The 22048-nt window shown below is 33.1% G+C and overlaps 1 protein-coding gene across 1 annotated transcript in view; it reads right to left on the reverse strand.

Annotated features, from left to right (window-relative positions):
* Window positions 1-1198: 1198 nt before the first annotated feature.
* LOC132131244 (tetraspanin-7-like) overlaps window positions 1199-22048 on the reverse strand; it is a 31779-nt gene continuing 10929 nt past the window's right edge. Inside the window, exons 2-8 of the mRNA XM_059543266.1 lie at window positions 5787-5975; window positions 5621-5695; window positions 5381-5476; window positions 4837-4992; window positions 4672-4755; window positions 3173-3255; window positions 1199-2105 (exon numbers count right to left, since the gene is read on the reverse strand). Coding sequence (XP_059399249.1) covers window positions 3187-3255; window positions 4672-4755; window positions 4837-4992; window positions 5381-5476; window positions 5621-5695; window positions 5787-5975 — 669 coding nt within the window. The 3' untranslated portion in view covers window positions 1199-2105; window positions 3173-3186. The remainder of the gene's footprint in view (window positions 2106-3172; window positions 3256-4671; window positions 4756-4836; window positions 4993-5380; window positions 5477-5620; window positions 5696-5786; window positions 5976-22048) is intronic.

Raw genomic sequence — 22048 nt, forward strand, 5'->3', positions numbered from 1 at the left:
ATCAAGGATAAACATCAAATAAAGACAAACCAGAAGCTGATAACGACGAAGAACCATTTTATTCATAGAGATTACGGTTGTTTACAATATCAACGTACATTTTATTGGCATGCTAGCTGGTGATGCATTTTAAAAAGTTTTCTTTTTATTAAACAAAGTATATTATTACTCCGCTCGACTATCTGGAGATGTGTAGTTCATCACGTGTGTTCAGACTATGAATTCTGGACTCTAATACTTAATGACCCATCAACACTAGGGGCAGCTGCAGAAATTATGGTTTAACATATAATAATATAACAGCTATGTGTCTTAAATTAAATTAAATGTAAAAAGAGAAATGCACATTGACATGTAAATATGAAATTCAGTTGACAGTACTTCACGATTCAAAAGAAAAAGTAAAGAAAGCCAAAGACTGCAGTGATTTCTACCACATGCAAATAAATAAACAATAAATAAACAGCAGCGGTGTCTAAAGCCTGGTTGATTTTTACCAAAAACTGTGAACCAATAAAGCGTTTTATTATGCAAAGTACAAATGATCCTAGAATTCCTCTGACCTCCAGAAAACCTGCGATTATTCCAATTCATATAGAGTCGTAAATAAACAAATTTCCAGCATTTGAACTATCCAACTGTTTTTAAGAGCGGCTAGCACAATCATATTATAGATCAATTTAACAAAGTGTTTTGACAAATGGTAACCTTTCGAGAAAAAAAAAAAACACTAACACTCTTATTTTTTCAAACAATATAGCATTCTTAGAAATATTTTTAATCATACCGAAATTATATTTATCCTTCATTTATCTCATGCATATATTCATCTGCTTGAAAACAATTGTTAAGCATGAACATCCTCAACACTGAGGTGTGATTACATTCCTACAGTAAAAAGCCACTAAATAATAGAAAATACAGAGCGTCTCAAGGTAGATATGGTGTTAAACCGTAACTACAACTCATAAAATTCATAATTACCCATTAAACAGTGTTCAGTTAGTACTCTAATATATCTGCTTGTCTTACAACAACGTAAAAGCCACTAGTTTTAAATGCTCATGTTAAGACTTCAGTCTAAATGGAAGTTCTGGCTATATGTGGCAGAAACTTGCTTGTTTTTGGCTTTCACGACAAGACTAATTGACGGTTTTGACTCTGTACGTGTATTGTGTTTAATCTTTTTTCAAACCAGCGCTGAGATGTGGAGCAAAAAATGAAATCCAAATGATATAAGACAAAAAAAAAGCAATTTCTGAGATAAACCCCTTTGCCAAAGATTTTACAACAGCAACAACAACAACAAAAACATCTTGTCATCTGCATTGTTTTTTTTCTTCATTTTTAATAGATTTCCTCTTGAAAAATCAATTAACTAACAAATCTCACTTTCTAGGGGTTAAGTAACACCGTGTCCTAAATAGCCAATAGCCAATGTCCGAAATAGCCAATCAGAACGTCTGATGTGTAATATACATCTATCTGGACCAATGAGAATTCACTGTGGGCGAAGCTATACCAACTGCAATGTGGCAAATAGAAACAAAGAAAAAACTGCTTTTAAATCTTTTTTCTTCTGAAAAAAAGGGATAAATATCTAACAGATCACACTTAAGTTGCATTCATGTCCCAAGCATTAAGTAATTTCTCTGTCTAAAAATAGAAAAAGCCTAAAAACCAAAGCTAACCTGAACATATTTGATATGCAGCTAGAGAGAGATTGTGATATCGATTGGCTTTTGTGTGACTGGATAGGACGCAGTGTTACAAAAACACTGTTGACTTTAGTTTTAGTGTGTGTTTGTGTGTGTGTAAGATGGTTTTCGCATGCAAGGTTTTTGTACAGAGTAAAGTACGCGTGCGCAGGAGTGCATCTTAAAACCATTTCCTTTTCCTCGCTAACGCTGACGTTTTGAAAGGAGAGGCTTTGGTCATGGCACAACTGCATGATTAAGGAATGACGGAAAGGAGAAAAAAGAAGAAAGGAAATACAGAATGAAAGATAAAAGGAGAGAAAGAATAAAAAAGAGATGAGAAAGAATGGATTGTGCTAGCATTTTTGGGTTGCTTTCCCTTTCCAAGGTGTTGTACGTCTTCTGTGCCTGTAGAAACGGGAAAAAGAGGTTTCAAATTTGAAGTGCATAATTCATGGATGCTTTGGAAGACAGGCCTAAGCTTGGACTCTTTTTTTTTTTTTTTTTTTTTAAATGGAATCATATAAAAATATTAAAGTATCAAAAAGTTAAAGAAGTTTAAATTTACTGTTTTATTATTTTTCAAAATATTTTTGAATCTGAAATTGCTATCAAATGAAAGCCTTATGTCTAAATAAGGTATCTTCCAAATTTGAAGTTGATATTAAAAACAATTGAGGTCCCTGAGTGTTTTTATTTAGGGCGTTATACCACAAACATCCACCGAGTGCCAACAAAACGACACTGATTTTTTAAAATGCATTTTTCTGTCACAAATGTCTAAATATCTCTGTGAATATTCAATCTATCACAAAATAGACTCAGACCTTTCTGACGAAATGTATTTTGTCAATATTATAAAAAGTTTTGATTGTAATATGACACCTGACTCAACCCACTAAGGGGAACGAAACTGCCAAAAGATATTAAAGTACCAATTTTATGTTAACCCAATGTCCGATTTCAAAATGGTTTTCACAGGATGAATTTTGAGGTTTAAAATTTTCAAACGATATGTATCATACTGCATGTGTGTTTTTGTTCAGGAGGTTTTGTACTCATTCAGAAAATGTGTAATAGCGCCTCCGAGTGTATTACAGTGAAAACACAAAAAGCCGTAAAAACTCGTGAATGAGTTAATAATAAAAAAAATGTATACTATAGTAAAAAAAAATCTATATTTATTTAATCTATATATATTTGCCTGTTCATAATGGGAACAGCAAATTAATTATGCTGCCTTTTAAAAAACACCTATTTCACTAATAGGTATACCAATAGATACCAATAGATTTAATACTTTATCAAATATTTGCATCTTTACGACATGCTAACCCCAAACTCCATTAGAACCAACTGAGAGTCGATTCTTCTGTGAGCTATTTGTGAATCATGAGTTGCAATCCATTTCAAGTGAGACGGCTAAAGCCAGTCATTAGCTAAGGTTTATAATGGACTGTGAGCGCGTGTCTCACCTGTGCACGTGTCGCTACACCATCTCGTACTGATTGGCAGTGATGAATCGCGACAGACAGCAGGCCAACAGCATCCCGATCAGCTGAAAAACACACACGCAAGTGGCCGTTACCATGGCAAACTTGTTTTCCAGGGCTTTTTTGCTTCCTCTTCCAATGTAATTGCTAATTAAATTAAATTGCTATAGTCGTTACTGCCGGCTGCTCTCTCATGGTTTACGGTTCGCTCTCTCTGCGCCAAACCAAATTCTAGTTATAATCATAATGAATGTTTACTGATTCCCATTTAACCGAGCCAAAAGAATTCCACATGTGCGGCGGAAGATTAGTCTCTGAGAGATGTCATTGATTCGGGCCGCCCGTGTGCTCAGGGATTACATTTATAGTTCAAGTAGCATCTCGTGTGCGCGGCGGAGGGGTCGAGGTGTTTCTGCGCGCCCCCTTGGACCCATTAGTACGGATGGAGAGATATCTACATAATGGTCCAGAGGAGGAAGTGTGAGTGACAGAGGGCCTGATTACTTTTGAAGCAGCATGTTTGCTAGCAAACCCCAGCTGTGCCACACGCTCAGCTCCCGCTCGTGTGTCTATATGTGTTTACTAAATGAGGGCTGGGTAAACACAGACAGCCCGGGGTCGGCGTTCACCGCGGGGTTGTCATGGCAGCACGGCTCTCGCTCGAGCTTTTAGACGCGAGCGCACGCAGCATTACACAGTGACTCATTTCGACGGCGTGCACCGCTCCACCTGTGTGAGACAACAACAGCCAGCTGTTCAGCTCGCTTCAGCGGTAAACGGAAAACAGATTGGAGTAAATATTTGCTTGCAAATGATCACCTCAGATGTGATTATGACATCTCAAGCAGAGGAAAAACATTCCTGTTTAAGATTAGATGAAATTAACGCTGTGTGATTGCTTCAGTTAATAAAATCAACCAAATTTGCATGAGATTGGGGCGGGACTTTCTGTTTGTTTGACCAATCAAAAGGTCATTTCCTTGTACATAACAGCAATCATTTACATATGTCTTAAAATATTGATATTAATAAAAGATAAAACAGAATGTTTAAAAAAATAAGTGTACATATATATATATATATATATATATATATATATATATATATATAAATGAAATGTTTGAAATACAAGTCTAGAAAAACTTTTTAATTGTTTAAAATAAAAATGTACAATAATATAAGTGAATAATATAAAATGTACATTGTTAAATTTTTTATGAATATTTTTTAGAATTTACAAATGTATTATTGTTACCATTTATTTATTATTATTAAATATTTGTCTTTAATGAAAAGATTATACAAATATAGTATATTCAAATGTTTTTTATTTTTTTATTTTAAAGTAAACAAATGTAAAAAATAAATTTGTAGAATACATTTAAAATGTTTAAAACAATGTTTTAAATAAAGCAGAAGTTTTTTTAATTGACTTTTTTTTATTTTATTGAGTAAAAGATGGAGTAAGTCTGCATCCTTACCTGCGAGAATGCAATTCCAAACGTTACTCCAGCAATAATGCCCATGTTAGTCTCAATAAAAGTCGTCACTAGCTCATAGCAGCCCTGAACACAACAGAACGATTATAAACACATGAAAAACACAACCAGTGAGTGTTTGTGCGACTGTGCATGTATGTGTGTTACCTGCTGATGGATTTTGGTGGGAGCTATGGTGGCGTTTTGCAGGTCTGAGGAGTTGCAGTCGGAGATGTTAGCGCAGCAGCTCGGAGGAAGTCCATTCACAGGATAATAAACACTGGAGAACCAGCTGGTGTAGTTCAGAACACCACAACAATGCAACTGAACACAGCGAGACAGAGAATCACATTGATGATTAATCTATCTATCTACTTACCAAACCCCTAAAAACTACATGGAATACCTTAGCAATGCCCTAGTAACCACCAAGAACTGCCAAACAACTACCCAGGATATCTTAGCCACTCCCTAGTAACTACCCAGAACACATTCTCAACACACTTGCAACTGCCCAACAATCACCCAGAATGTCCTAGTAACTACTTGGAGCACCACAGCAAGAGCTAACAATCTATCTAAATGACATACAAGCTATAAACTTAAAGCATTTAAAAGTTTGTCTTCATCAAGGTTTTCTAATATTTAATGCCAATTATGACACATCTTTTGTTATGTTTCATTACTGGCGTTAACCACCGTTTGAACATACACTTCTCTGGACGTTGTCCACTGCGATGCTCCTCTCATCTTTGGCATTGTAGTTCTCAACGGCCTCGTTGTACGTCCTCAGAAAGGTGCCTTTGATCTGAGCAAACGTGCGCGCACACACACACACACACACACACACGATTAGATGTCACCAGAACTAGTCCTCCTAGTGTGAGACAGATGGAGATCTCTGAGAAGCATTATGGGTCACCGCCGGAGAGCCCGATTGTGCACATCTCACCTCATGACGGAAAACAAAGCCCGAGATGCCAGCGACCAGCTCTGCCAGGAACACCAGAGACAGGAACATGGCATACTAGAGACAGAAAGAGTGAGAGAGACATGCTAGCTGTCTGTTTTGGGTGCCATTAAATGTCATAAAACGCTCTTCCTGAAGCTAAACTCACCAGTTTGAGCATCCATGGACTCCCGCGGCACGTGGCGAAGCATCCGAACAGCCCGAACACAATGATGGTGATCCCGGTCCCGATGAGCACGTAGGGAGCATTGGTGGAGTTTTCAGCGATCAGAGAGATGTACGGACCCAAAATGAACTTCCCCCATAATCCCACAGCCAGCAAGATCGCCCCCGTGATCTACAGAGAAAGACCAAAAACACCACTTTTGAAGTTGAACCCTTCTTGAAAGTACTTGTACATCTAATGGACAATACTAATATGAATCAATTACTCATTTCTTATTAGCAGTGTTGTAACTGTTAACTAAAATTAAAACTACTCAAAGAAATTATGTAAATGAAATAAATATAAATTTAAGATGAAAACACTTAATTAAAATGAAAATTACTAAATAAAAAAAAAATAAAAAAAATAATATATACATACATATTATATATATATATATATATATATATATATAGTTAAAAAACTACTAGTTGACAAAAGCATAACAAAATTAATAAAGATTAAAACTTAAACTACCAATATAAAAATAAAAGCCAATTCAAAACATGAATAAACTACTATAACAATATATAAAAATAAAAATAACACTGCCTATATGCTATGCTAATTTCACGTCTGTCAAATAATGAAATAGTTCAAATTCAAACCAATATTTGATAATAATATTACAATGCCCTAAAGGCTGTAATATGTTCAATTTTGTTTAGATTCCTTTTTTGTTTTGTATTTTATGTATCATTTACATATTACGTGTACATATTTTGTGCCAAAACCATTCAGATTAGCTTTATTATGTACTAATTATTAGTTTTATATACACCAATTAAATTTCATTGATATATGAAAATAAAACTTATTTTGGTGAGACCGTATCTAAAAGCAAGTATAAATAAGTAGAAAAGTTGTTTTCCAGTTTAAATGAACAAGCTTTTTTTCTTTTTTAACAGAATGAGAAGCAAATCTGGAACATGAACGCATATAAATTCCAAATTTCAGATAATGCTAATACTAACACTACTTATAATAGTTTCTTTTCCAGATTTTATTTACTTAAAGCATTTTATTAACTTACTCAAAGCAAAGACCTCAGTAAATGTCTTAAATGTTTTTCCCCTTATTTTTTAACAGTCTGTTTTTACAGTTTATTCACACACATATGCACCACAAACAAGCAATCAAACGTGAGTTTAGTGTGTTGACCAGAAGAGGGTGCCTGTGTATTTATTCATCACTGGACTCGTGTCACGAAATAGAGGATCTAACGTTACATGACTGGCCTCACAGAGACACCGAATGTTTATCTCCTCTTATGAAATAAAAAAAGCAGTATGAATCTTCCCACAGAAACGGCCAAGAATAAGTGAACCCACATCCCACTCAGTGGCATGATGCCATCATTTTGGCACCTCTGAAGGAGTCATCGCTCTTACGGATGTGATGATGGGGTGAAGATCTGTAGCAGTGCAAGCTAAACTCAAACCTAGTGAGCTGCCTTGGTGCACTGTCACCCACATAGGAAGCTACATATTTAGACAGCATTCTAACTCAACATACAAGTTAATGTTGTCATCAAAAGTACCAAAAAGCAGTATGGAAATGCAACAGAAATACCGCACACTAGTATTGACTGAAATAATCTGTAACTGCATTGAGTTTTTTTGACATAGTACCATAGTTAAACCATTTTACAATACTTTTTTCAAATCATAAGTGATATGCTAAAACCAAATATCAATATAATGTGCAATGGAATTGTAAGTTGGCAGCACAGTTATACCACCACAGTACTTTTTGTCATTCGCATATTGCTAAGCTAACGAGGCACTACTCTGCTTTATCTATCCTGAGCTCAATGGTAGCAGCATGTTGTGATTCAGACCATGTCCAGCACCGTACAGAGGACACAACGTCCCGTCTCCATCTCACAGTGAGACACAGAGAGACCAGAGAGAGAAGGAGGCAGTGCACAGATAGTGTGACTCATCAATGATCCGAGAGAGAGGAAGAAACCACTCTTAACTTCTAGGAACTAAAGTGTAAAGTGTGAAGAACTTTAAAATACCTTGAGACAGATGATACGAGGAGATAGAAAGGGTCATTATGTTTCTCTTTGACAGACAGCTCTACTGTCCTTTAACGCTGTAGATGAGGGATTCTTGCAAAATGACTTGTAATTCTTATTCTCATTACCATAACGCAAATAATCATTACCATTACCAAAATGGCTGTATTACCACAATGTAAAAATAAAAATTGCATTGAAATTTTCATAACATAAGTTAATAATAAATACCATATTATCAATGCAAAAAATTTTTTAAGTACGATAATAAACAAATCAATAAATACCACCATTACCATTATGTTAAAATAAAATAAACATTTTATGATTGTGACGTGAATAAATAAATATCACGATTACCATAATGAAAAAAATAAACAAATCTTTCTAAATAAATAATTAAATGTCATCATTATCACAATAGAAACAAATAATTCTAATTATCATAATTGAAATAAATAAACAAATAACTATAATGTAAACATCATTTTAATTACCATAACGCAAACAAACAAATATCATCATTACCATAATGCAACCAAAAATATCATGCTAATTACATAAGGCAAATAAATACATTAATAAATAGCATTACCATAATGCAGAACTAAGATATAATTATAACATAACACAAACAAATAAATACCATCATTACCATAATTTCAAATAAAAATATCATTCTAATTACCATAATGCAAATAAATAGAAAAACAATTGTCCTAAAAATAGGTTTAATTTTCTTTAAACAAAATATAATTCATTACATAACTTTTCATAGCTTTTTTCTGAGTTTTTAGGATGAAAAATGAGCAATTTGGGAGCTGGATGTTCTGGATGTTCAATACAAAAGAACAGAAAGAAAGTGAAAGAAATGACCAGCCATCCACTATATACACTTCATGATGCAACACTGCACAGAGGACCGGAACTTGTGTTTTCCTTCTGAAGGCTGGCAGAAGAAAAGGTTTTATCAAGCAGAAGAATATTAATTATTCATCAGTACGTCTGTCATCCTCTCTCTCTCTCTGTTAAATAAAGACGCATAAAACCTTTTATCCAAGAAAACCTTTGAGATCACTTCACCAAACTTTCAAAACTACTAATGGACTTTCTTTCAGAGGTTTTATCAGTTCATGTATTCCCTGTGAATCAAACCCATGACCGGATGTTTCTGAACGTCTCAGTTAGGAGACGCTTTCTGTCCCCTGACACACACATTTGTCTGCTAACTCAATGTGAAGTGTTCATTTCTTCAAATGAATCTCAAATTGATGCGGCTTGGCGGCGTTCATCTTTGTTATGTCAGAGACGACTCTTGAGTTACAGACAATTTAGAGCTTAAAAAAGAGAAAAAAATCTATTACAGCTCTCGTCATCCAGGAAATCGCTCCATGAAAGCAGAAGAGGAGGGTGCCATGGCAACTTATACATAGTGACATGTAAATACTCCTGTGGAGTTATCAAATATGCATTTTTTCTGTAAATATTAAGAATCGGGGAGCAACGGCTGGCATAAATCACCAAATGGAGTGAGGATTCACAACAAAGAAACCAAACAACATACTACAAAAATAAAGTATTATATTCTAATTTCTTTTTATATGAAGAACAACGAAAAAAAATTCAATGAAAAACATTTGTATTATATTCTGTTTGTATCTCCTAGTTTGTATTATTTATTTTAATATGAACATCAAAAAACATTCTATTTTATTTTATTTTCATTAAACATATATAAACTTCATATGAACAACTATAATATTATATTAAATTGTTATATTAGTTGCATTAAGTTTTATATAAAAACAAAACAAACAACATACAAAGAAAGTATTATATTCAGACTTTCCTTAATTTAAGTTCTTTAAATGGAAACACATCTGTTGTTCTGTTTTGTGAAAAACTACAATTTTTTTTTTATTCAATATCATCTAATATTTAAAAAGATGAAACAGGTTAGACATTTTAATAATAAGAATATCTTGAAACGTAGGTCGTTTTTTTCCCCCCACCAAGTAACTCAATAGTTTAAAACATTTAAATCATTCATTAAATCATAAATCATTTAAGTCTGAAATGCTAGTTAAAATATTTATATTAATTAGCAGGTTAAAATGTCCAAATATCTGCTTATTACTCAAACTGGTAAGTAATCATCCATTTTTACATCGGACGCATATACAAAACAATTTACCCATCAAGCTAAGAGAGAGAGACAGAAATGTTCTGCAAACAGAAAGAGAGAGAGCGAGAGATACAGAGAGAGACATTTTGATGAAAAGGGGACATGAGAGGAAACAAGAGAGTGCAGGAGAAAAACCATCCTGCTCTTTGCATTTCAAATGCCTGATCAAAACTGCTGTTGTTCTATGGCCTTGAATCTGCTCAAAGGGAACAAGTGTGTGTGTGTGTGTGTGTGTGTGTGTGTGTGTGTGTGTGTGTGTGTGTGTGTGTGTGTGTGTGTGTGTGTGTGTGTGTGTGTGTGTGTGAGTGAGTGAGTGAGTGAGTGAGTGAGAGAGTGAGAGAGTGAGAGAGTGAGAGAGAGAGAGAGATAGAGAGAGAGAGAGTTAACAGTTATAGGCTCTACATCCGTCTCATCTGTGATTTGATATAAAATGAAATTAGTGAGGGGTTTTTAAATTGGGGTATGGGGGATCATAAATAAGTAAATCACAAAGGCAAAATAAATATTTTATAATTTATAAAATAAAATAAAGCCACAGCTCAATCACTCACCCCTAACAGCTAAAGTCTAATAATGTGAGTGCAACTGATACTTCAAAAAATTTAAAATAAAAATTAAAAAAAAAGTGTAAAAAAGGTAATGATATCAAAATAAATATCAGAGTTTTTAATGAAACTTACAGTTTCGACAAATAGGCATTTTATTTCAGTTACAGTTTCGACAAATAGGCATTTTATTTCAGTTACAGTTTCGACAAATAGGCATTTTATTTCAGTTACAGTTTCGACAAATAGGCATTTTATTTCAGTTACAGTTTCGACAAATAGGCATTTTATTTCAGTTACAGTTTCGACAAATAGGTATTTTATTTCAGTTACAGTTTCGACAAATAGGTATTTTATTTCAGTTACAGTTTCGACAAATAGGTATTTTATTTCAGTTACAGTTTCGACAAATAGGCATTTTATTTAAGTTACAGTTTCGACAAATAGGCATTTTATTTCAGTTACAGTTTCGACAAATAGGCATTTTATTTCAGTTACAGTTTCGACAAATAGGCATTTTATTTCAGTTACAGTTTCGACAAATAGGTATTTTATTTCAGTTACAGTTTCGACAAATAGGCATTTTATTTCAGTTACAGTTTCGACAAATAGGCATTTTATTTCAGTTACAGTTTCGACAAATAGGTATTTTATTTCAGTTACAGTTTCGACAAATAGGCATTTTATTTAAGTTACAGTTTCGACAAATAGGTATTTTATTTCAGTTACAGTTTCGACAAATAGGCATTTTATTTAAGTTACAGTTTCGACAAATAGGCATTTTATTTCAGTTACAGTTTCGACAAATAGGTATTTTATTTCAGTTACAGTTTCGACAAATAGGCATTTTATTTCAGTTACAGTTTCGACAAATAGGTATTTTATTTCAGTTACAGTTTCGACAAATAGGCATTTTATTTCAGTTACAGTTTCGACAAATAGGTATTTTATTTCAGTTACAGTTTCGACAAATAGGCATTTTATTTCAGTTACAGTTTCGACAAATAGGTATTTTATTTCAGTTACAGTTTCGACAAATAGGCATTTTATTTCAGTTACAGTTTCGACAAATAGGTATTTTATTTCAGTTACAGTTTCGACAAATAGGCAATTTTATTTCAGTTACAGTTTCGACAAATAGGTATTTTATTTCAGTTACAGTTTCGACAAATAGGCAATTTTATTTCAGTTACAGTTTCGACAAATAGGCATTTTATTTCAGTTACAGTTTCGACAAATAGGTATTTTTTTTCAGTTACAGTTTCGACAAATAGGTTTTTTTTTCAGTTACAGTTTCGACAAATAGGCATTTTTTTTCAGTTACAGTTTCGACAAATAGGTATTTTATTTCAGTTACAGTTTCGACAAATAGGTATTTTTTTTCAGTTACAGTTTCGACAAATAGGTATTTTATTTCAGTTACAGTTTCGACAAATAGGCATTTTATTTCAGTTACAGTTTCGACAAATAGGTATTTTATTTCAGTTACAGTTTCGACAAATAGGCATTTTATTTCAGTTACAGTTTCGACAAATAGGTATTTTTTTTCAGTTGCAGTTTGCGACAAATAGGTATTTTATTTCAGTTACAGTTTGCGACAAATAGGTATTTTATTTCAGTTACAGTTTGTGACAAATACATAGTTTATTTCAGGGGTTTTCAAACTGGGTTTTACAAAAAAAAATGTAACCGGTACAAAAAGGTACATTAAAATCACAAGAGGATCATACATAAATAAAATCAAGAGGATCATAAATAAATGCATATTAAAACAAAATCAATCAATCATAAATCAATCAATCAAATTGATCATAAAGTAATATATTAAGGAGATCATAAATTACTCAAATGAATAAGTTAAAAACAAGGGGATCATAAATTTTATATAAATAAAAAAAATAGAATAATAAATGACTAACTAAAAAATAAAACAAAGGGGGTCATAAATAAATTTAAACTAAAATAAAGAGAATAATAAACAAATATATAAATGGATCATAGCCAACTAAATAAATAAATACAATTAAGAGGATCATAAACAAATAAAGAACTAAAATCAGTGAGATCACAAAAATTATTGAAACTAAAATCAATGGGATCATAAATAAACAGTATATGAATGAATAAAACTAAAACAAAGAGATTGACAAGAATTAAGAATCAGAAATAAATCAAAATAAAATCAGTTGGTTTATAAATAGCAAAATAACTAAAATAAAAATAAAACCAAGGGGACATAAATAAATAAATAAATAAAATAAAAAAACAGGACCACAGCTATCTAAATAAAATGTAAACACAACATTAATATCAGAACTACCAAAAATAAACCACAATTTCAAAAGCACACTAGGTGATATTTTCAATATGCCGTCCTCATTACTCATAGTAAGTTACAGTACATAGTGTGTGAAGCACTGTTGACATCTTCCTCTCTGACTCCTAGATGTCTGGCTGATGCACAATGCTTTTTTCCCCCACTATATAACAGGTTGTGAGAATTTGACACGTAAACGGCACGCACAAGCACAACAACAGGTGACAGCACACTCATGCTAGTCCTTTATGTGACTCTCTCTCTCTCACACACACACACTTTGTGTTCTCACAGGACACAGCTGAGTGTCACGTCACAGTTTGCTGCTGTGGCACTTTCTCTCATATGGTCAAGCTGGGAAAAGCATCTGGTCACACAGGGGCCCCAGGACAACAAACACAGAGAGACCCCAGAACAACAAATCACACAGTCTGACACTTCCTGCATGACGTCCATCTATGAGAAAAGATCCAAAGATTGTCATCTTTGCCATATTGAAGCATTTCATCAGATGTGTCTTAACTGTTATTCCGTTCTTCATATAAAAATATATATCTAAATGTTTCATTTATTAACAAAACTAAAAGAAATTATTATAATTGTTGAAATGATGTTGTTTTCTTAATGTTTAACATCTAAAATATAATTTATACTACTATTGATTATGATGATTAGGTCTTTAAAAAAAGGTAGTTTTTTTTTCACTTAAAAACTAAGCTCATTTGTAAGTGCAGGCACCCTTTTATTAAATTATATATATATGGGTGAAAGACGAAAAAGTGTTTAAGCATAAAAAAAGTGTAATACTGCTTTAAACTGTTGTAGTTTTCCTGCCCAAAAAAATGCAAAAAGTTTTCTGTTTTATTTAATTGCAATTTTGGTTTTGTTTTTCTGAGCAAAAAATAAATATCATACATTTTCCCCTGATTTACAGAAGACAACGAGTAAAATGTCATTCAGTGTAACAATCTTGTCAGGCATATTTACAACAAAAATCAATTTATGACATATTAAAAGACTAATTACTTTCACCCCAAATACTAATGAGTTGTAATTTTACATTTTAACATTTGCCACTATCCTAGGTTTTGCCCATTTGTCAGTAAGAATTTTTTACTAATTTAAAACACAATAAAATTTAGTATGCTCCATTATTCTTTTAGATATTTTAATATGTACACGTCAGAATAAGCATGTTGTTTGAATTTTTGCATAAATATTGTGTTACACTGAATGACAATGTAACATTATTTCAACCAAATTTTGACATCTTATTCTCCAAAAACTTATTTGAAACCTTAAGAGTAGACATTTACTTACATTTAATGTGCTTTCTATGGACACAAAATCACTTTTGTACATTTCTTTTGATGCAGACATCTTAACGTCTTTGACCCATATATACAATTTTGTGAATCCTATGGGGTCCTCACAAATTCAAAAACCCCTTTCATTAAAAACAATTTTTTAAAAGTGGTTCCCTTTTGAACCTCTAATCGAAATCACTTTTTATTAAATAATAAAAACAATTGTTGATCCTATCTATTGTTTGTAAACACCTTTCATTAATGAATACATTAATAAATAAAAAAAATCCTAAAAAAGGTACATTTTGTAAATCCCACTTATTTGAAAAATCTTTTATTAAATAAGATTAAAGTAAAATATTTTTGTGAACAGCAAACCTGTTTGAAAACATTTTTTATTAAATAACAACAAAAAAAGAATTTAATATCTATGAGGCCTTTGCGGCCCAGTTTGATATCCTCTTCCATGCACAATGCACAGTAGTTGTCATCAAAGTCACTGATTTTCGCTCACGTTCCCTATATAGTGCAGTTTTACATCTTTCCAGTGCAGTGCTCAATTTTAAACCCCAAAAGATGAACAATGCATAAAGAAAACTAAAATCCCGGCTTATTATCCAGCTTGTTTTGCTTCCCTTCTTCCTAAGGCTGTTGTCATATGTGGTCTTAAATTGTGGCAGCTCAGATTGAGCTGTTAATTTTCCCTTTTCTTCCACTCTATTGCTCTTTCTTTCTCTATCTCGGCCATTAGAGTGCCGTACATCATCGTGATCCACTGCGGCTTGACGATAAGTACTGTTTGCTATGAGTGGGTGGGTTAGACCGTCCGCCGCATGTTTAATGGCCATCTACAGCTGTCAGAAGCACTGGCCTTTCAGCCTCATTCTCTCCAACTCCGTTTCTGAGAAATGTTAAATCAGACTCAACGGAAAACGGCCAGCGAGAGTCAGCGTCTCTATGACACCGTCTCGGGGCTGAAAGGTCCGTCACATTATTCAGTGAGTCAGCTGACGGGGAAATAGAGGCCACCACTGCCTTAAATCAGAGCGATCTGTCCAAGACTAAATTGACTGTGTATTTGATGGTTAGCGGGAAACGACAGATGAATATATGGATAGATAAAACAGAGAAATGGTGGAAAATGAAAGCAAAAACAGACAGAGACAAATAGATCTTTTCTAAATAAAAGACTTTCAACTGCTATTCAAAGAGTGCATCTGTGAAGGATTGAGTGAATCGAACAGAAGTATCGATACATTGATACTGATGCGAGTATCGAACATAACGATACTCAAACAAAAAATATCGATACTAAGGAGTGTTTTATTTACCACTGATTTTGTTTATTTAACAAAAAAATAATGCATTGAATTGGACTAATAAGCTATGTTAGTAAATAATTTTGTAGGATAGCATAAAACCTTTGGGAAAGGCAGCCCTGAACAATGCTTATCAAAGGACAGAAAAAAAACATGTTTGAGTTATTTCATAAAAATTTAATTAACCTAAATAATTTGTGCAATTACATTTATTGAAATTGAACGTTAAAAGATAATACTGATCATATTCTATTTTCTAATGTTAATGTAAATCATACCAAGGGCGTAGATTTGGTTTGAACATTGGGGGGGTTGAACGTTGTATGCTGCCAATTATTTTTTTCAAAAACATTTTTTTTTATGTGTATTGTTATTGGATAATTTATTTCTTCTATCTATCTATCTATCTATCTGGCAACATGCTTTAACTGATTACAAATTCAACATATACAAATATGAAAAAGACAACATTTAGACATTTATTTTAAGATTTTTACATTTCACCTTAATGCATTTTAATTTTTTTTAAAGGGAAACACATCTTTAAAACATTAAAGGCATTAATGTATAGCCTAACTTTACAAAGCTGCTGTTTTTCTATACTGTTTCCCATTTTATTTTATTGATTGAATGGCATCTTCTTTACCTGATCACCTGCTCCTCCTCTCCCTCTGCTGACTTTTCTACCCTGCAGCTATATTTACCTCGAATCTGTTATAAAAACATGTTAAGAGATTATACACCTCATAACGTTATGAAATTTGTGTATAATCATCATTCATAAAATTCTAACAGTAGAGATTATCAAAAGAAAGAAATTAAGTGTTTCACTGTTTTAATGAGTTAGCCACTTAAATCGTTAATTCATCCAATTCGTTCAAAAGTCAGATTAATTTAGTAAGAAAACAAACACCGATGTGAATTCTTTTGTCGTCAGACACTATTGAAAAATATACTAGCAAAACAGACAGCTGCTTTGGTAACTTGTTATACTGATAGTTATAGCTAAATACATTGCAATGGATTAGCTAGCTAAAATATATGTGGTGTGTAACTATTACACAATATTCTCATACCTCATTCTCAGTACATGCTTTATTTTTTTTATTTTTTTTTTTGCATCTCTCTCTGACCAGCAGTTAAATATAGTCCGCTGTGCAGCGCTTCTCTTCATTTTTGGCGTTAACATTTACCGTGTGCTCTCCCATTCAAACACCACTCGCTTGTTTTAGTGAGAGTGCGACTCATTGTTTGGGCGTTACCAATAGGTTCAATGGAGGGGGAGTATTTTTTGTCTGATTTATTATGACATACTCATATTTGATTAGGAACAAAATTATTTTTACAAAATAAATGAATTCTATTTTTTCATATTATATTTTTCATTTGATCTACTGTGATTTTCATGTTGAAATATTGGGGGGGTTGTAACTGATGGATTTGAATATTGGGGGGGAGGGGTTACCCCCCATCCCCCCCATAAACTACGCCCCTGAATCATACACTGTCAAAATAAAGGTTACATATTATGCATTCAACAGTCCCTTATGAAAATTAATCTTGGTTTTACTAAAGTGACCATAGTTCAACTGTAGTATTTGTAGATTCAAATCATGTGAAAATAAAAAAACATATTTGAACCATGTGTAAACAAAAATATAACCTAATAAATTACAATTAAGGCATATCGAATGATAAAATGCGTTTTAAACAAAGTTAAGTGGTTATCATTAGCCATTTTACTCTTAGTAACTTAATAATTTCATAAATTTAAAAACTGAAGAGAATTAAAAATTTAAATTAAGTATTTTATTTACTTTAGAATTTAAAAAAATTGAGTTCAGAAGTATTGTATCAATATCGATATCAATGATACTGCCTTGAAAAATATTGGTATTCTATTGAAAACAAAAATAGTGATCCCTACATCAGTGTTTAACAGAACGGGAAATGAGAACGCTTATGCTAATAGGGAAACAGTTTATTTTGGTTGTCATCTCATTAACACTAACAACCCTTAGTAACAAACTTCGACACTTAACCTTATGTTATGAACACACTATACAAATTTAGTCCCCTATTATTTATGGTTGTTAATTTTCTTAAAACAAGAAAGACTTTGTGAAAAAGAAGTACATGAATAATGAATGTGCAAATCTTAAAACATTTTTTTTTAACTGTACTTGATAGTATTACCGAAATAAAAGGGCACTTAAAAAAAGTTATACTATAATGACTTGTTTATTAACACACTTAAATACACTCATAAGTACACTTTTAAACATATTTTAAAGACAATATAAATAATTACTAAATAACTACTTTTTTAAAAGTACTTTTAAAGGTACAATTTGTAAGATATTTGCAGTAAAATATCCAAAAACCACCAGGCTAATGTTATATATTTTGTCCAGCTGATTAATAACAATATCTTTAATGCTTTCAACTACTTGTAAATCATGAGAAAATGCCCATTCTAAACAGTGACACGGGGCAGTGCAGTCGCCTGTCAATGACGTCAGTTACCCTTTGTTACCGCCTTTACTGACATAGAAACCACATGACAACAGTGTTGTGGACACATGTGGAAGTAGTGTCTAGCGTCCAGCAAACAACTAGCTTGCTTCAAGCTGTTCTTATTTACTTCTTGCACGTTTTATGGTGGATTGTGTTACTTATTTATAGAACATAATTACTGTTTACCGTCTACCGCTGGTTCTGTCGACAAGGACAGCTCCCGTAAACGTAAGCGTATGGGCCAATCAAACGACCCAAGATTTTGGGACAAGAGGAGAGAAAGAGCGAGGATCAATATCGGTGCTACATTTTTTAGATGGAGAGAGCTTCGCGACAATCTTCAACTAGAAAGAGATGCCGATATCGCTTGAGTTGCTTGATTCGTATCTTTACAGAAAATGTATGCTATTATAACGATCAACAAGATTAGTATTATGGGGTATACACGCCAAATGCGGGGCATCGTGTCTCTACACCCACGCGAGGACGCATCTGATCCATAGTGTGATCGCGTCTTTGCATTGACTTTGTATGTAACGTTAATCTACTCGCGCAAATCGTTGAACTCGCATTTTGCCACATATTTGGTTGTTAACCTTCCATTACTCGGGTCTAATTCAATATAATAAAATTATGACATCAAACAACATTTATAAAACTTTACCTCATGCGTTAAATCCATGATTTATCTTTCCGTCTGATTGATGGCCGTCAGCGGTTGGGTAGAAGACAACAAATCCTATCATTCCATGCTCTTTCTTAGCGTCATCAAACCACGCGATTGCTATTGTTTAGGAAGTCCACCCTCTAGTGGCAGGTCCTACAACCTGTACCTTTAAGCTCAAATTATTGCATTTAATATAAATTTAAACTATTACATCTTTACAAATAATTGCAAATAACACAATTCAGTGTCTGAAAACATTACATTCAGTTTGCACCTAAGTATATATTTTAAAGTATTTTATTTCTGCAATAAGTATTTTGTATGCTGAAATATACTTCTTTGTCACAAAGGAAATCTTCATTAGCAAATTGCCTCACTAATTTTTGTTTGATTTATACTTGAAACAAGAGCAACAATGGGAGCAAGTCTCTTTTTGGCTTTGGGCAGTAAACAACCACGTAGCAACCACCCAACACCTTAGCAACTGTTCAGAAATCCCTAGCAACAAGGAAAAAAAAATTCTAAAAATCCTTAAGAAAAATTATGAAAAAGAATAGCGTTTAATTATACTGATTGTGCATTTGTAGTGTACTTCAAATCTTAAAAGTAGCATACATTTCTAAAAAAAAATTAAAACTGTTGTCACAGATCATATTATTGAAACAAAAAGCCACTTAAGTGGAAAAAAAAAAAAAAGAGTATACTATAATTACTGTTTATTAACACACTTAAGTACACACTTAAATATACACGTTTCAAAGCAACATAATTATGAAATTATGAATAAAGATGTACTTAAGTCTTATTTAAGTATGTAAAAAAAATTGCATTTAGATATATTCTCATAAAGTATATTATTTTCATAATAAGCGTATTTTTTAAGTATGTAAAAGGGCACTTCAATAATCACAAGAGAAAGCTTCATTAGCAAAAGCGTTACAAACTTTTGTTCAATTTATGGTTAAAACAAGAACAGCTGGATTAGTCAGTTCAATTCATCAGAAATCATAAAAATCCAGATTAAATCCAGGATGAGGAAATAGACTCAAAAGGTTCAACATGTCAGAAAACGCATGCTAACAGCTAGTCTACAACTCAGGAGTTCCTAGCATGCTTAAAGTTACACAACATAACAACTAATATAAAATGAATAATTTTAAAGTTAAAAATGATTTTTGCACAAAAAAGAAACCTGTGCTACATGCTGATATCTTATGAAAAAGCATACCTAAAATCACCATGTCAAAACAAAGCAAACACAAGCATCTAGCACCACGACTCAAGCTAGCGGCTAATAATAGCACCTCTTTCATTAGCAGGCCTGTGTAAAACTGTTCATGGTTTCATTCCAGGACCTTAAGACAGCAATTCCAGCCACCTTTAAATTCCACAGCCGGGAACTAATTGGGAATATTCCAGGAATGCAGATGAGAGAGACTTTCCAAATAGCTGTTTTCTATTGCATATAATTTATAATGTAATTTATTCCAAAGCTCATCATTACTTCAATCTTCAGTGTTACATGATCCTTCAGAAATCATTCAAATATGCCGATTTGCTACTCAGGAAACATTTCTCATTATAAGCAATGTTGAAAACAGTTGTGCTGCTTTATATGATTTTTTAATAAATAGAAAGTTCAAAAGAAACACCTTTTGTAACATTAAACCATATTTCTTTTACTATAACTTTTGGACAATTGAATGCGTCCTTGCTGAAGGACACATTTGCTTTCTTGGTAGGTTGACAGGAGCAACATTTAACAGTTATGATTTCACACATAATCACTGTATAGTTCAAACATCCAGACAAGGAATAACCTTAAAAAGCTCTCATCCACCATTAAACACCCTCAACACACTATTAAACCCATGACACGCACACAAACGGGACGTTACAGTTGAACACTCTCACCTTTCATAATCAACATCTGAATGCATTGCTCACATTAACTCCCAATCAAGAATGGGATATTTGGCCTTTGCAATCCTCTATCTATTTTCCTTCCCAACAAAGTCACTCAGAACCAATCAGATCTCAATTCAATTTAATTGTGTCCCTGAACTTAGAGAAGGGACACAGAGCTGTAAAGATTTAACTGGATGAGTCCTATCACTAAAGGATTCTTAAAGGAACAGCTCATCCAAAATTGAAAAATTGCTGAAGATTTATTCACCCTCAGGCCATTCAATAGGTGTATATGTGTCTTTTTTCATTGCAATAGATTTGGAAAATTTTAGACTCCCATCACTTGTTCGCCAATGGATCCTCTGCAGTGAATGGGTGCCGTCAGAATTAGAGTCCAAATATCTGACATAAACATCACAATAATCCACAATAATAAAAGTGTTTTTAAGTCACTTTTTTTTTTTTTTTTATTTCAAAACATTGCTTCTAGCTAAAATCTGAGTCTAAAATATTGCTTCTCTCAGTGACAGTCATCTCGTCTGACTCAGGAGAGAAAGATGCACTGCAAACATAGTTTACAAGGGATATAAAAAAAATGCGAGTGGTCAATAGACTTTTTTACTGGAGGAAGTGTTATTATGGATTATGGTTTAATCATCTGGCCGGAAGTGACGGTTTAAAGTTAAAATGCTTTAATAATGGATTTGTTTCTTATAAACCTGCAGCTTTTCTCTTCACAAGATGTTAATTGATGGACTGGAGTGGTGTGGATTACTTATGTTGTTTTTATCAGCTGTTCAGACTCTAATTCTGACGACACCCATTCACTGCAGATTATCCATTGGTGAGCAAGTGACGTGATGCTGAATTTCTCCAAATCTGTTCTGATGAAAAAAGAAACTCCATCAGTAACTGATTTAATGCTGTTTTATATGTCTGCAAAAAATTAAAAAATAACACTGGACAAAAAAAATGTCACTTTAAAGTACAGGTACAATGTAAACTCAAAGAAAACTATGTTTTTGTCTAAATGGTTCACGTTTGGGTTAAAGAGGTGAACAATAAAACACAGTTAAACCATGACTTAATTTGTGTACAATATGAAAGATCAAATGTTTCCCAGTTCCTTCAGTTTTGATGGTGAAGTTCTATCTGAATAAATCTCTGTTTGATCACGCCACCTCTGCCCTCCAAAGGGATCAATTACGCAGAAAAGTAAACACAAGATAAAATATTAACAAGCTTAAGGAGAAACAAACAGAGCATCGGCGCTAAGCATCATAGCCTCCGCACATGAAAAGACAGAATATATCAGTGGCACTGTGGTGCTCAACACTCATTTCCATGATAACACCAAAGGCTACTGGGTCAACCGGACCAGATGAGCCCTTAATTGTCTGTATGTAATTAACAAGAC

This window comes from Carassius carassius, chromosome 48 (assembly GCF_963082965.1).
Source record: "Carassius carassius chromosome 48, fCarCar2.1, whole genome shotgun sequence".
NCBI lineage: Eukaryota > Metazoa > Chordata > Actinopteri > Cypriniformes > Cyprinidae > Carassius > Carassius carassius.